Raw genomic sequence first — 13,658 nt, forward strand, 5'->3', positions numbered from 1 at the left:
GTAAATAAGAACATCTGGAGCAGCAAATCTTGCTGCCATTTCCAGAATGGACAAGACTGATTTACCTGAGAACAGATAAACAACCTGTCAGTGTCACAGAAGAGACTGAAAGAAGCTTCCTATTCAAGGGTAACTTTTCTTAATAAAACTGTCTTTCACTCAACAACATAATTAACATTCCAAGCTCAAAGCTCTAGGAATAAGTGAGCAGAAAAACACTAATGTACCTTTCTCGGCAAACACAGGCTGAAATTATTGCTAGGCTGACTAACCTGTCACAAAATACCATGGGATGAACACCAGGTCTTTTGCTTATGTGAGACTGAATATTGATTATTTATTAAAATAGTCACTAGTTAATTTTAAATCATAGTTCAGAATTTAATATAATCATAGACTTCATCCAGAATATTATTTTAGTCACTCTGTCTCTGTGACTGCATTTTCTATGCAATCAGCACAGCTTCCAACACAGTAGCTTCCTACTGATAACCACAGGCAGTTCCTACTCCACAGTTCTCATGATCAGAAATGGGAAATACTAAAAAATTGGTTTGGGAGAAAAAGTTTCATCAACACCAAATTGAGAAAGATACGGGGTTATAAGAAAACACACCGGAAGCTGCGTATTTAAAATTCATCAATTTCCAAATTAATTTAATTTTGCTCAGTTCAAATTGACCTAGCATTTCAATATTTACTTCTTTTTATAAAGATAAGCCCCTCAATATCAAACTGAAATATTTCATTACGCTTAAAAATTGTTTCTGACTTACGGCATCCACATATCACTGCTTTCCACTTTTTGAGAGCCCCCCAGAACACAGGGGCCAACCACCAAGGCCACCAAGCACATGCCTGCCCAGCAACACACAGAATCTGCCCGACAGCAGATGATGACTTTGTACCTTGATGAATTAGACTCAGCCTTCCCAGAACATGATACCTCCTTCTCTATGGAATAACTCTGCTTTTAGATCAACGGTGTATAAAATATATGCAATGCTGTGCACATGCCTTAAACGCTTACATTTGAAACTTGTTAACCCTTGTCTTGAACCCATTAGAGCCTGACCCCACATACACAAAATTTAGTTGTAATCAGAATGCCAACCCATCTCAGGCTTTCAGATTTGTCCCCAGTTGCATGGTTCAATAACAAGATAATTTCTCATTTATTTTGTTGGAATAAAGAGGAATAAATTTTAAAAATGGAGTAATAGCTACAATCTGCTTCACTTGTGCCTGCTATACATTGGTGCCAGCACGAAGGGAACTATTAGGTATTTGCTGCCTGATTTTTTTATTATTGTTATTTATTTTTTTTAAATTCATGAGGTGACAAGTCTGTAAAAACATAATGCAAGATACAAAAACAGGATTAATGCTTCTATTGCACAATACTTACTTTAAATACATGTATTATTAAAACATACCATTATTTCTAGATACAACAGGCAATGAACCAAGTTTCTCCCCATCTATGTTACACACTTGCTGTGCTTTTTAACTGCGATGAAAAAAGAAGCCATTTTAGCAAGACAATAAACCTGCAAGAAATAGTTATCTCACTCATTCTATTATTTTGTCTGTATACCCATTCTAGATTTTTTGTGTGTGTGCACTTTAAATGAATGTTCACCCATTACTGTCAAGCAACTTGTCTTGTTACTTCACACTTTTTCTGTAAATCACAAATACCCCGCTTTCTAAACCATTTGCATGCCTAATGATAGTGCCTTGCCAGAAGAAAAGGAACATTAAGAAATTAGTAGTGCATATGGAAAACAAGCGTCAGATTACCAAAAGCACTTTCCCCATCACTGTGAAGGCCACTACCTCACACGGCACATACATTTAGAACAATTTAAGGTCTGAAACTTTTCTGACACGGCAAAATGTAAGTGATCAAGAATAACTCAAAAGTTTACTCAAAAAACACACATTATATAGAAATAAAGACTCTGGGCAAAATAAAAATCAGTTTCCTGACAGCTACTTAGTATCAGCCTCTCTCAAGAGGTGGGCAGGACTTCCCTACAGTTTTTATAAATGACATAATCTTGGCTACAAGACATGCTGTCATCATGAAAGTCAACATTTCCTATGACCTTCCCCGAGGATAACATGTGCATTACAACGTAATTATTCTGGGCTGGAAATCATTCTCATATTGAATACTCCTGTGCCATCTTTCCACTTGAGAAATAGCTCACCCAATACAATGCTAAACATGGTATTGTGTCAAGCTGACTTATTTCCATTTCAATAAATCTGCCTGATATTTTTCTCCTTTGCCAGACAGGTGCACCATCAAAATAGTCATGAGATCAGCTTCTCTGGAGCACTGTAACTGAAAGATGTTATCCAGTTAGGTATAGCGGGGCAGGCATTTCAGCAGCTTCTCATATTTTTCTCAGATTGCCAGAGAAAGTCCCTTAAAAACCCCTAGATGGAAACAAGACCTACCTACTTACCACTAAGAATTTTTAGAGCTCATTTTGCTGACGGGTATTTAAAAAAATCACTAGATTTATTGTCTAATGCTATCACACTTCTCTTTTCTAAATAACAAGTGTCATAGTCCTGGAGACATTAATTCTCAGCATTAATAACAATTTCAAAACCACCTAATAACAACTGTTTTTGAGGACTTTATACATTCTCAGTTTGGGTCTCAGCTCTGTCTAGCCTCTCCTCCTGGATAATTTCTCATGTTTCAACCCACTGACCAGTTTCAAAGCACAGGTAATAAAACGTTATTTCTTCTCACTACACATGTGATGTGATCTCAGCCTTTGCACCTCACACACGAGCCAGCCGTGGGACACGAAGGGACCATGGCCTGGTTGACAACAGCACTCAGTGTGAACACCACAGGGCTTCCTGAGCCACCTGCCAAGTTAATCCCAAAGGGCCCGTACATAGGAAAGGCACCTCACACCACATTTACCTATCTCCCTCGTGCCTAAATTTTATGCCAGTAGAGGGCCAGTTAGTATGTGGCATTTGGTATGGCACAGGGGCTAATTCAAAGCTAAGTAATACATACAACACGCACAGTATAACACACTACTATTGCTGTATACCTAAGAGCTCACCTGTACAGGAGAAATCATCCACACGGACATATCCCATGACACAGTCACAACGATAGGATCCAGGCAAGTTAACGCACACAGTATTGGCATGGCAATAATGCATCTTGGCAGCGCACTCATCAATATCTGCAGGGGAAGAACCACCAAGGAAAATTACAGTCAGGCTTAATAAAATGAATAACATGACACAATATTAGAATAAGAGAAAATAAACTCCATTTACAACTCCAAAGGCAATCTGCTTTAACACCAGCATTAAAGAACAAGGCAAATTTAGTAGCAAAGTATTCCTTAAAATAGAGCTAACATTCCTGTATCATAGCAATGGGTTCCTTCCACTGTCCTTCATGAAATCCTAAATTTTTTTAACTTTGGAAAACTGACACATACATTTGGTTTTTTTCTATGACAATGTTAAAAGACAAAAACTGACATAGAGTTTTCAAACACATAAAATAGCTTCAGAAGTACGTAACACTGAAAATCCTAACTTTGTCTCATTGGTAAAGTGAAGCATGAAGGCACAGTAACTCTGTACAGCATGATACCAGTTGCAGTGCTGGACAGATATGACATGGCAGTGTTTGTCAGGGCAATGTAGCAGATTCGACTCCTGAGTCGATCAGTGTGTATTCCAGCCCTGCAGATTCACCCAAGTGCTCTTACAATGGCTTGTCCTGAAACACACTTCTGCTGCAGGAGTTACTGAACGGTGCTCTGTGCCACTTCCACATCTCGCTCAAGCAGAAGATTGAGCCAGTCACCTAAGCCCATTTTAAGTCTGCTTTACATCATGCCCATGGAAAAAAAAGATGACTAAGGAGGAATAGAAACTTGACCCCATAGCTCTGTTTGCTTAAGCAATCTCTACTGCTGCTGCAAATCCAAAATCCAAAACTGTTTTCACAACAGTGAATCAAACCTATCATTTACTTGCCTGTTTAAATATCCTAAAGCTCTGTGATATTGTACACTGTAAAATCTTCCTCCTTCCTTCCCAAGAAAACCAGATATTATAGTGAAGAATTCTCTTTATTTTTTTCTCAGCAGGATAGATTTTCCGCTTAGTAGCACAGATTTTACATGAAGTAATTCATGGTTTTCAAAAGATTAATTCTAGTGTTACGTATGTCCACACAAAGAAAGATGAATCAGACTCATTTTTCCCCCCTATTACTTTCTCCTTGTTATTGGTTGCTCACACTCAAGAAAGGTATTAATCAACAACACAGCTGAAGAACTTCCTCACCCCATGGTGGGGTGCAAATGAGTCGGTCACCCCACAGTGTGGCCTCCTACCCCATCCCTCTGCACAGCCACCTGTATGTAGAGACCAAGCTACAGTCTCCCTTCTCCCTCACCACATGGTGCTTATGGAGACACAATGGAAGCAATACAAGGAAGGTGCACCGTAACATCAGGATTTAACCCCAGAAGAGGGCGGGGTGGGGTTTAACTGTGCACATGTTGAGTTCTTGGTTGCCTAAATTCAGATATCCTATTTAACCTTTCTAAACTAAAGTAGCTGCAGCTGAGATACACCCCCATTTTCCAGCCTCTGAAAATGAAACACATGCCAGCTATACTCACACTTTTCCTACTACAGACATCTGTCCAGTAGGAACTACTAGCTAAATCACTTTGTGTTGGCCACCAAACAGCTGTCAGTTGGCAGTGATTTCTGACTACTGCCAACCTGGGCTGAATTAGAAATTATGGCCTGGAGGCAAAAGACTTTGTATACCACAGCAAAACACCTTGAACTATCTCATTCCCGCATTTCTGTTGTTTCTCTTGCAGTGCCACTTGATGAAATGAATTTTAAAAAGTCAGGAGCATCAATACATGGAAGATAAAACCAAGAAAAATCCTCCCACACGTCTTGTTATCACACCACTGAGTGCTAGAGCCACTTGGGAAACACTCAGGTGTTGACGTGTGTTCACACTGTTCTGCTTGCAGCCTCTTTTTAATAGGCTTTTGGAGCATAGCTTTGAGGAGTTTCTTTCTTGCATATCTAATAATTTTCTAGCATAAAAGGGAAAGGAACAAAAAGATGTCTGAAAAGAAAGCAAGAATGTCAAAACAGCAACCAATTCACCTGAAAATTAACCTTATGTGCTACCCTCTATCTCCAACTTCCTCACTGAATTCACTGGACAACACTCCTCCTCTTTCTTCCCCCAAAGGGAAGCAAGAGGATTAAAAGTCCCAAAGGCGAAGGAATTTGAACTTTGATTCATCGCAAGCAAGGCCCACATTACTGTAACACAAAATACAAGAATACCTGGAGATAAAAAGAAAATCCACAACCTATGTGAAAACATCACTGTGGGAGAATTTCTCAAAAGGAGACTAAGGAGTTCAAGTGATGACTTGACTATAAATAGAGGAATTGAGAACAACTGACACTGGGTTGCTGCAGAAGTCCTTGAGTGCAGGATGAAAAAGACTAGGCCTAACAAAGAAAGCAGAAGGAACAAAAGATTCTTCTCTTCAAACTTTGCTCACTTATTTAACTCTCTTCTCAATCTTTCTTGGTGCATCTTCCATAAACCGTCTCAGTATTTCACATTTTCTTTTACCTTTGCAGTATTAGCATTCTACTAATACACGCATTTCCTTCACAGAGAATAACATTGAGAGGTCAAAACTGTCAATAGTATTTTCTTACTAAAGCCTGTAGGGCAACGCTAAAGCTGTTGTTATGGACCGCAGTTCTACAAATTCCTGTAAAAGGTTAGGTATTCATCACAAAAAGCTTTGGGTTTTTACTTAACATTGCTAGAGTAAAATCCATAAAGCAAATAGTGGTATATATCAGCTCAGTTGTAATGGAACTCAAATTGTGATTCATGTGTATAGATTGCTTGTCGCATTTGAAATATTAGAGCTCATCTTCCAGTGGTCTTTTGAGGTGATAAAAATACATGATTTATGTTTCTCTCTAGATTGGTGAAGTAGTTTGTTTTTCTTTTAAAAAGGTATACTTATGGTCTTTAAAATGAGACTTGACACAGCATAATGATCATTCACATATCACCACCTTCCATCTACATAAGCTAGCTCTTTGTAACAACAAAGACATTTGGGCTTCAGGTTTTCAGTAAGGACCATTATGTTACAGGGTGGGTTGGTCTGGTAAGTGAGTGCTATTCTACTCGCTTCAAGTGTTTCCTGAAGAGCAAAACAGGGTTCACTGCTTATACTTAACTGCGGTACTCACCTACCCTATAGCTTATCAGTTATAACCATTACCCCCTACAGTTCTACAATGTTTGTGAACTTATAGGAAAATATACACGTATTATCTTTTATATTTATGCCAGTGCACTCAGCAATGCTATGAGTACACTGGGACAAAACAAAAGTAGCTCAGTGGAGCTACCTGCTTAGCACCCACCATGCTTTTTGCCGCACAGCAGGCACTCATCATCTCATACCAACCAACCAAGCAAACCAAGATGGGATGTAAAGACAATACAAAGTGTCAAGGAGGTTTTCTCATCTGCACAATTACTTTACAGACTTTACAAACCACTTAACTCTTTTCATGCCTGACTCGGAATCTTATTGCTAAATATTTACAATATTTCAAGATGACAGTGAGACACTAAATTCCAACTAGAGCATCTTTTTACTGTTTGTCCCCTCCAACAAGTCACATCAAACCAAATTAATCTCTGCTGTAAAGAGGGCACAGTTCCTGTTACTGGGAGTTTTGTCCATTCACCCAAAAGGTGAAATAGGCCTACTATTTTTTAAGCTGTTAGTCCTGTAATAACCACGAGTGAACAATCTTGAAAAAAAGCACTCCCTGCCTCTGGAATTGCAGACCACCATCCGTATAATAATCCATTTGGACATTAACAGTATCATCACCTGTTATTTGGGGCTTCATAGTCTAACTACTGGAAGACAATAACATTCAAATCAAAACAAAATGAAACAAACTATGAAGTGTTCCAGAGCACCAACAGATGATGTACTTGGAAGTCTGCTAAGTATCAGAATCAATTACTCCATTTGCAGCTATCTCCAATTACGTGCTTTCTAGTTGGGAAGCATATTTTCCCAAACTTAATTCTAATTTTCAAGCACTCTGTAAGAAAGAAAAGGCAGAAAATCCAAGACAGGAAAAAAAGGACAGCTTTTCAGAAAGCTCTGATCTCTAATTCATGACTTCCAACTAAAAAACATTATTAATGGGGGGGTAAATTCCCTTCCCCTCTTTTTATTCAAGTTAATACTATGCCTTGACTTGAACTGTATTAAACCCTGGTCTAAATGATCTAGATTTTTTAAAATGTAAAATCAACCCGTGTTGTTATTTAAATAATATCAAATCTTAAAATATGTTCACAAGCTGATGGAATCGCATAAACAAGGTTTTTAAAACAGTGGAGCACAACAGTAGTGGAGCATAAGAGACATCCTAAAATTTCAGTCCCCCCATGCTTATGCAAAAATTAACACATGCTATTTTCACTCCACTGACTTAGCAGCTCCTTGTTCATTTAATTTACTTTTTGTTCTCCAAATTCCCCCTGATTCTGTCCTCTCCCTGCTCTTATCTCCTATCCACTGCCAGCCTCACTTGACTTCAGCTCTGCTTGCCAAATTTTTATTTATTTCTTTTTTTAATCCTCCCACTACCTGTCTTCTTTCACATATGTCTAACATACCCCACACCTGGTTTCTACCTTTAGCACAGGGTTGGTTTCTCAAATTGTGCAATACAACCCTTGGGGAGCCATAAAGCATTAGACAGCAGGAGTCAGCAGTTCCCCGTGAGCTGGCAGCAGCTCAGCTTCCCCCAGTTGTCCGAGTAAGAAAAGACTAATTATCTGCTGCAAATGTTTAGGCTAGCCTTAGAACTGTTTACCAGCTTGGACTCCTTGATAGCAATTCATCTCCTCCAAGGCAGGGCAGCAGCGCAAACACAGGCAACCCTCGCCATTCCTCTGACTTTGAGGGACAGAGCTGCTGTCCAGTCACAGGCAGGGAAAAAATGCAAAACAAAAGCAGATAGGCCAAAGGAAAATTTCCCTTTCAATAAGGCTGAGAAACATTACCCTAATGTCGTTAAGTAACTAACTAGCTAAAAATGCCTTCATAAATCAGGGCTGGTGTAGCATCACCTGGGAATCCATAAGCAGTAACATAACTATCAATATAATAACATCAGGAAGTATTACCACTTTGACTTTTAGAGTGTCATTAAGATGGTGCAGCCTCTTCCTCTGGGCATAGTGTAGAAGTGCTTTACATTGATATACCTACACTTTATGGTCAGGACAGGAGTATCAATATTCCAAATATGCTTTCTATCAATTTAACTGCCCCTCTAGGGATGACAACTGTATAACTACCAGGTTAAACAAACAAACAAATAAATATTTAAAAACACACACTCACATGCAAATCATACTTCACCAGTCACACTTTCCAGTGCAGACCAGGCCCAAACTAATGTAACATTCCTGAGAAGAACAAAAATAAAAATTCAATTGAAGTTACCTTCCTCCTCTTTACTTCAATACTGTTAAGCTTAAATTCTTTTTCCAGTCACACTCAGGAAAGCAACTGGCCATTCTCAAACAAAGATCACAAAATCAGCACCACTTTGCTACCTATTTCTCAGCTACATTAGTAAACAATCCACCCAGTAGTCATACAGGAAAGTGGTTTCTTCCTAAAATCCGCTCTGGTGAAATTCAGCATTAGACATGAAAATATTGCCTAGGTACAAGATAAGCTCCCCTTCTCCATCTTTGTTAACGCTTACAATACATAAATCATTAGTCTCTTTACTTGATCTTATTATTTCTTGCCTTAAAAAAATGAAAATTAAAAACCAGAGCTTTTCATAATCTGAGTCTCCAATGATCTGACCAACTCTTTGGAGCCAGGATATTTCAGCTACAGTCATTTCGATCACCATTCCTCAAAATATCACAATCCGATCATGAAAGACAGCACCAGACTCTTTAAAGCTTGCTGTCCAGACTATCTAGTGTCCCTCTGAGTGAGATGGTTTTCCTTTTATTATTCTACTAAATTCTGCCTCTCTCTAAGGAAAACTCAAAATTTGCAGTTCCACTCTCCCTTGTGCTTTCCATCATTACACTGGCAATTTAGATGCATTATTAAATGACTGTGTGGTTGGTTTGGGGGGATGGTCCTCAAGAGCCTTGAGATCTCTTAAGATAAAAACAGTTTATTGAAATTACACTTTTTGTAAAAGATCATTTAAATCAGTTAGAAAGCTGCTACTGACATGTTAGCATTAAAGAAAAGACAAGTAATGTGGTGTTGTTTATAACAGAAAAGAGCTGTTTTCTCAACCCTAAGTGAATGACTGCGTTCATTTGATAAATACATTAATAGAAAATGTTCACAGACTTATAAATATTACTTTTTTAAAAATGTTTGCAGCTATAGCTCTTAGGGATGGTTGATAACTTATTTATAAGGTATCTCTGACAGTTGCAAATAAGTTATTTTAAAAAATACGCAGCCAGAATTCACATATGATAATGCAGCTTAGAGAACACAGATTAAAAATAATCACAAAAAGCAGAATGAAACATTTGGGGGAACAGGTTTTGGCTAACAGCAGCAGCTCAGTCATTTGCTCAAACATGCCAAAGCAACTAGCAAAAACAAGACAAGATTCTTGTATAATAGCAGACGCTATGATGTTTAGAACTTAACTGAAGTTAGTTAAGAAAGATCGCTTTATCCAGGATTATTCAAGCCTTTTAATTTTTTCTTTCTAATTACTCTTTGACAATATACTGATATTTGTATTTAGAATGCACGGCAGCAGAACAGGCTACTACTAAGTGGTGTGCCTGAGTGGGTGTAAAGACTTTTCTTTAAAGATGCTTTTTAATTTGCTCTCCCACTAAGTGGCTTATGAGAGGCTACGTAACGAGCAAGCTACATTTCAGTTTCAGAGTCTGTCTGGCCAGCAGAATTCAGAGTTTTTACCCAAGTCAGTGCCACCATATCTGCTCTCCAGCTACTCTCTGACCTCTTGCTCTCAGTCAAAGCAGATCTATGTCTTTGAGGACACTCTACTATAACGGATTTATGGATTCGGAGAAACATTCATTACATCCTCTCATGGACATTATGGCAGAGAGGTTATTTGTCACCCCCAGGTATTTTAACAGACTTGGGAATACCAGGAGCTACTTCAAGAAATAATTCTATATTTCAGGAAAATGACTTGGTATCTATGAGGAAAAAAAAAAAAAAAAACAAACCAAAACAAACAATTTTACGTCCTTTTGTGCTGTATTATGCCCTCTGAAGAGTAGAGTAAGATGTGGTTGCTGCTGATTAGAATGAGACCAGTTCAACTAAAATGGAGGTAATCCCAAATAAACCAGTGCTGGCCTACAGGAGTTGTTGCCTCTCAGAACTTTGCAGGAGCAAGGCTACAAGAGGTCCACGCTTCGGCTGACAGAGAATTTCATGGGTTACAGAACTGTCACTGTATCTCTCGAGAACAGGACAACATAATGATCCAGCAGAGATCTGTGCTATCTCTACCTACAGTCAGAGTAATATTCTTGACAATATTGCCAAGGACAATGCAATAAGTGAGAGATAAATTCAGAGAAAGATAAAAGATAAACTCAGAAAAAGAATGCAATTCAAATATGAACATTTTGAAATCTTCTCTTATAAAAACATGAAATCAGAAATAAGCCCATGTAGCTGTAGGTCCCGTGATGGTGTTAGCTTGTTCTTTCATATTAGTTTTGTCTTAAAAACAGTCCAAAAACTGTTTGGTGTTCTTTTTTAATATTCTTTTTTTAGAGATGGTGTGTTCAGTAGTTCACATTATAAATTCTTTCATCCATCACCCATACTTATTCAAAGTTAAGAAATAACCATATTTGTACATGCTGCCTTTCTCAGAATAGAAAAGATCTTAAAGCTTCACTCCAAATGTTAATTCTGGAATAAATAAAAATTCCTACAGATGCAATAAGTAAAACATTGGGGTACCTAAAGTTCATCCTTGTAAATGTAATAAATGTTTGCATGGATATAGCAACATGTATCCCAATAAAGAAAATACTGCTTAACTTCACCACAGGAATCATCTTTGGCAGTTCATCAGAAATGAAACACTACACAAAACATGAAAAGCCACTGGCTCTTTCCATCCTGCAGCAGGCAACAGACTGTGAAAAAATGATGACATTCCTCCCTAGGCATCCTATAGATCTTTCCCTAAAGCAGGAGATGTTTTGGGAATCTCCTAGCTCTTGAGGGGAAGACGGTGAAAAACCGAGGCTCATCACAAGGCGTACGTGGGACAAATTCTTGCCACCAAAGATGATTTGATAAGCCACACAGTAAATTGTGAGCTATACCGTCACAGTCTGTCAGCACAGCACATCTCCAGGCAACTGCAAGCTTTAAAATTTGGAATCAGCAATTTGACACTGTTCTCCATTACTCCCTTGCTAAAACCTGGAGTACAATGACACGGGTCTGATCCGCTGCGCCATGCTCCTCCAATGAATCCATACAGATCAACAAAAATGTGAATATCTGTAAAGTCTATTCCCTTACATAAATGGTGCTCATCAGTGCGATACAATTTGCCTGTTCTGGGACACAGAGGGAATTAACCACTTTCCCCTGGCTAGAACCCATGACAAAAACCTCAACAAATTACTACAGGGACAGGAATAGGAAGAATTATATAAAATAAATCTTACTGGACTAGTCTCCCTTAGTATTTAGTACCACTCTTTCACCCATTTTTCTTCTTCAAAGGCTCTTAATGCATGAGAATTCATTCTAAATCTAACTACTTCATGCTTGGCTGTAAGAGTTACTATTACATAAGTCTACAACAAATAAAAGGTTATGCTACTCCTGCTACCAAATACATTACAGCCCATTAGAAAACAGAGCAATATAATCACCTCATTCTTACAAAAATAGCTCTGTTCCCTAGAAAGATTGTCTCTAGTTTACTGATTACATAAGTGTACTCCCAAAGCCCTGCTTGCTTTGGCTTTTATTTCACTTATGAAAGAAACTCCTTTTGGATCTCAGTAAGCACTGATGAAATAAATACTGCTGCTGGAAAAGGAATGTCAGATTTCTGTAATAGATTCACCTCCTTATTTACCGTTATTTTTTAATCTTTCTAAACATTCTTAGAGATACCAGTGGATGCTTATATGGGTGGAAGAGGGGAAGGGAAGAGGTGAGGGGAGTGTTTTTTTCCCTAATCTTCCATTCACCTACATTAGCCAGGCAATATGATACATTGAAATAACTATATCCATTTTCATTCAGTTAATACCTTACCTTTTCAATCCCTTCTATCTGATTTTACTAATGAGTAAGGGTGAACGGTGGATTACTGTATCAAAATGAACAATTCTTTCTTCAGGCTGCTATATTGAGAGCAATTACATTAAATACCTGGTTTCATCAGCACTTGTCTTATACCATCGTCCACAATTTTTGCTTCACTGTTCTATTTTTATCCCTAATACTCTTACCCAGTTTGTCTCCTTCTATCTCCTTCCTGCGATATTGACTGGCTTACTCTTTCAAATCCTCACAGATGCTATCTTCAAATGATAAATTGTAGAAGGCTACCCATATAATTGATCTAGAATCCCTATGCCCGCGGCAACCTTTTACTGTGGCATTTTGAAGGACATTGTATTTGTCCGAAAAATTAAATGCTGATGAAAACTGTATGGTTTTGTGGGGTTTTTTTGGAGGGTGGTGTCTTTACCATGTCTAAAAAAAACCCTATAGTCCCTGGAAAACTACTGGTCTTGTATTTTATAACAATTTTTAACATACAGTGTTAGAACAAATGAGACGTGATATGTTACTAGCAAAAAAATCATACCAAATTAGTAGTCCACCATTTTCACAGTGAAGTAATTTCTTCACTCAATGACCATTTCTGCAGTGCAAAGCAGAACACAGATAATGGAAAAATTTTGTCCCATGCTGGTAAACACCCATTGTGCCCTATCTTCACTATTTATGGCCTCGATAACACTATCTGCATTTTCCTAAATGTTCTCTCTTAACACCTTTTCAACAATTCATTATTCATCTGCTTCCATCACATCTTGTTCCTCTATCCAAATCTGCGGAAAAATCCATGTGGAAACATTGAACTTAAAGTTGCAGACTCATCATCATTGCTAAATTGACAACTATGCCTCTTCAATGCCACACAAGCCACAGCAGGTGGTTTCACATGATAGAGGATTTACTGATTTTATTTTCATGAGACCAAACTATTCCCTGTTAATCAGGTTCCACAGAGGGTTAGAGACAAACATCTTATTTGGGTAAGAAAATTATAGATCACTGCAAAACAGTTCCTTTCCTAGTAACCCTCTAGGCCATGCTAAACACCTTTCTTTGTTCTACACTCTTGCTACACAATCTAGTCTTATTGCTTGTGCCTTTTTAAATTTAATGTAGTCTATACTGAAAAGATAAATAAATAAGCAAACATCAGCAGAAGAAAAATGCCTAATTTTA

At 38.1% G+C, this 13,658-nt stretch overlaps 1 protein-coding gene across 2 annotated transcripts in view; it reads right to left on the reverse strand.

The window, feature by feature from the left end:
- Nucleotides 1–13,658, reverse strand: part of NELL1 (neural EGFL like 1) — a 297,446-nt gene that overhangs the window by 146,141 nt on the left and 137,647 nt on the right. For both annotated transcript variants that reach the window (XM_074884815.1, XM_074884814.1), the window contains exon 13: nucleotides 3,102–3,227. In XM_074884815.1, the coding sequence (XP_074740916.1) occupies nucleotides 3,102–3,227 (126 nt within the window). The remainder of the gene's footprint in view (nucleotides 1–3,101; nucleotides 3,228–13,658) is intronic.

The sequence above is a fragment of the Strix uralensis genome, chromosome 15 (assembly GCF_047716275.1).
Source record: "Strix uralensis isolate ZFMK-TIS-50842 chromosome 15, bStrUra1, whole genome shotgun sequence".
Classification (NCBI taxonomy): domain Eukaryota; kingdom Metazoa; phylum Chordata; class Aves; order Strigiformes; family Strigidae; genus Strix; species Strix uralensis.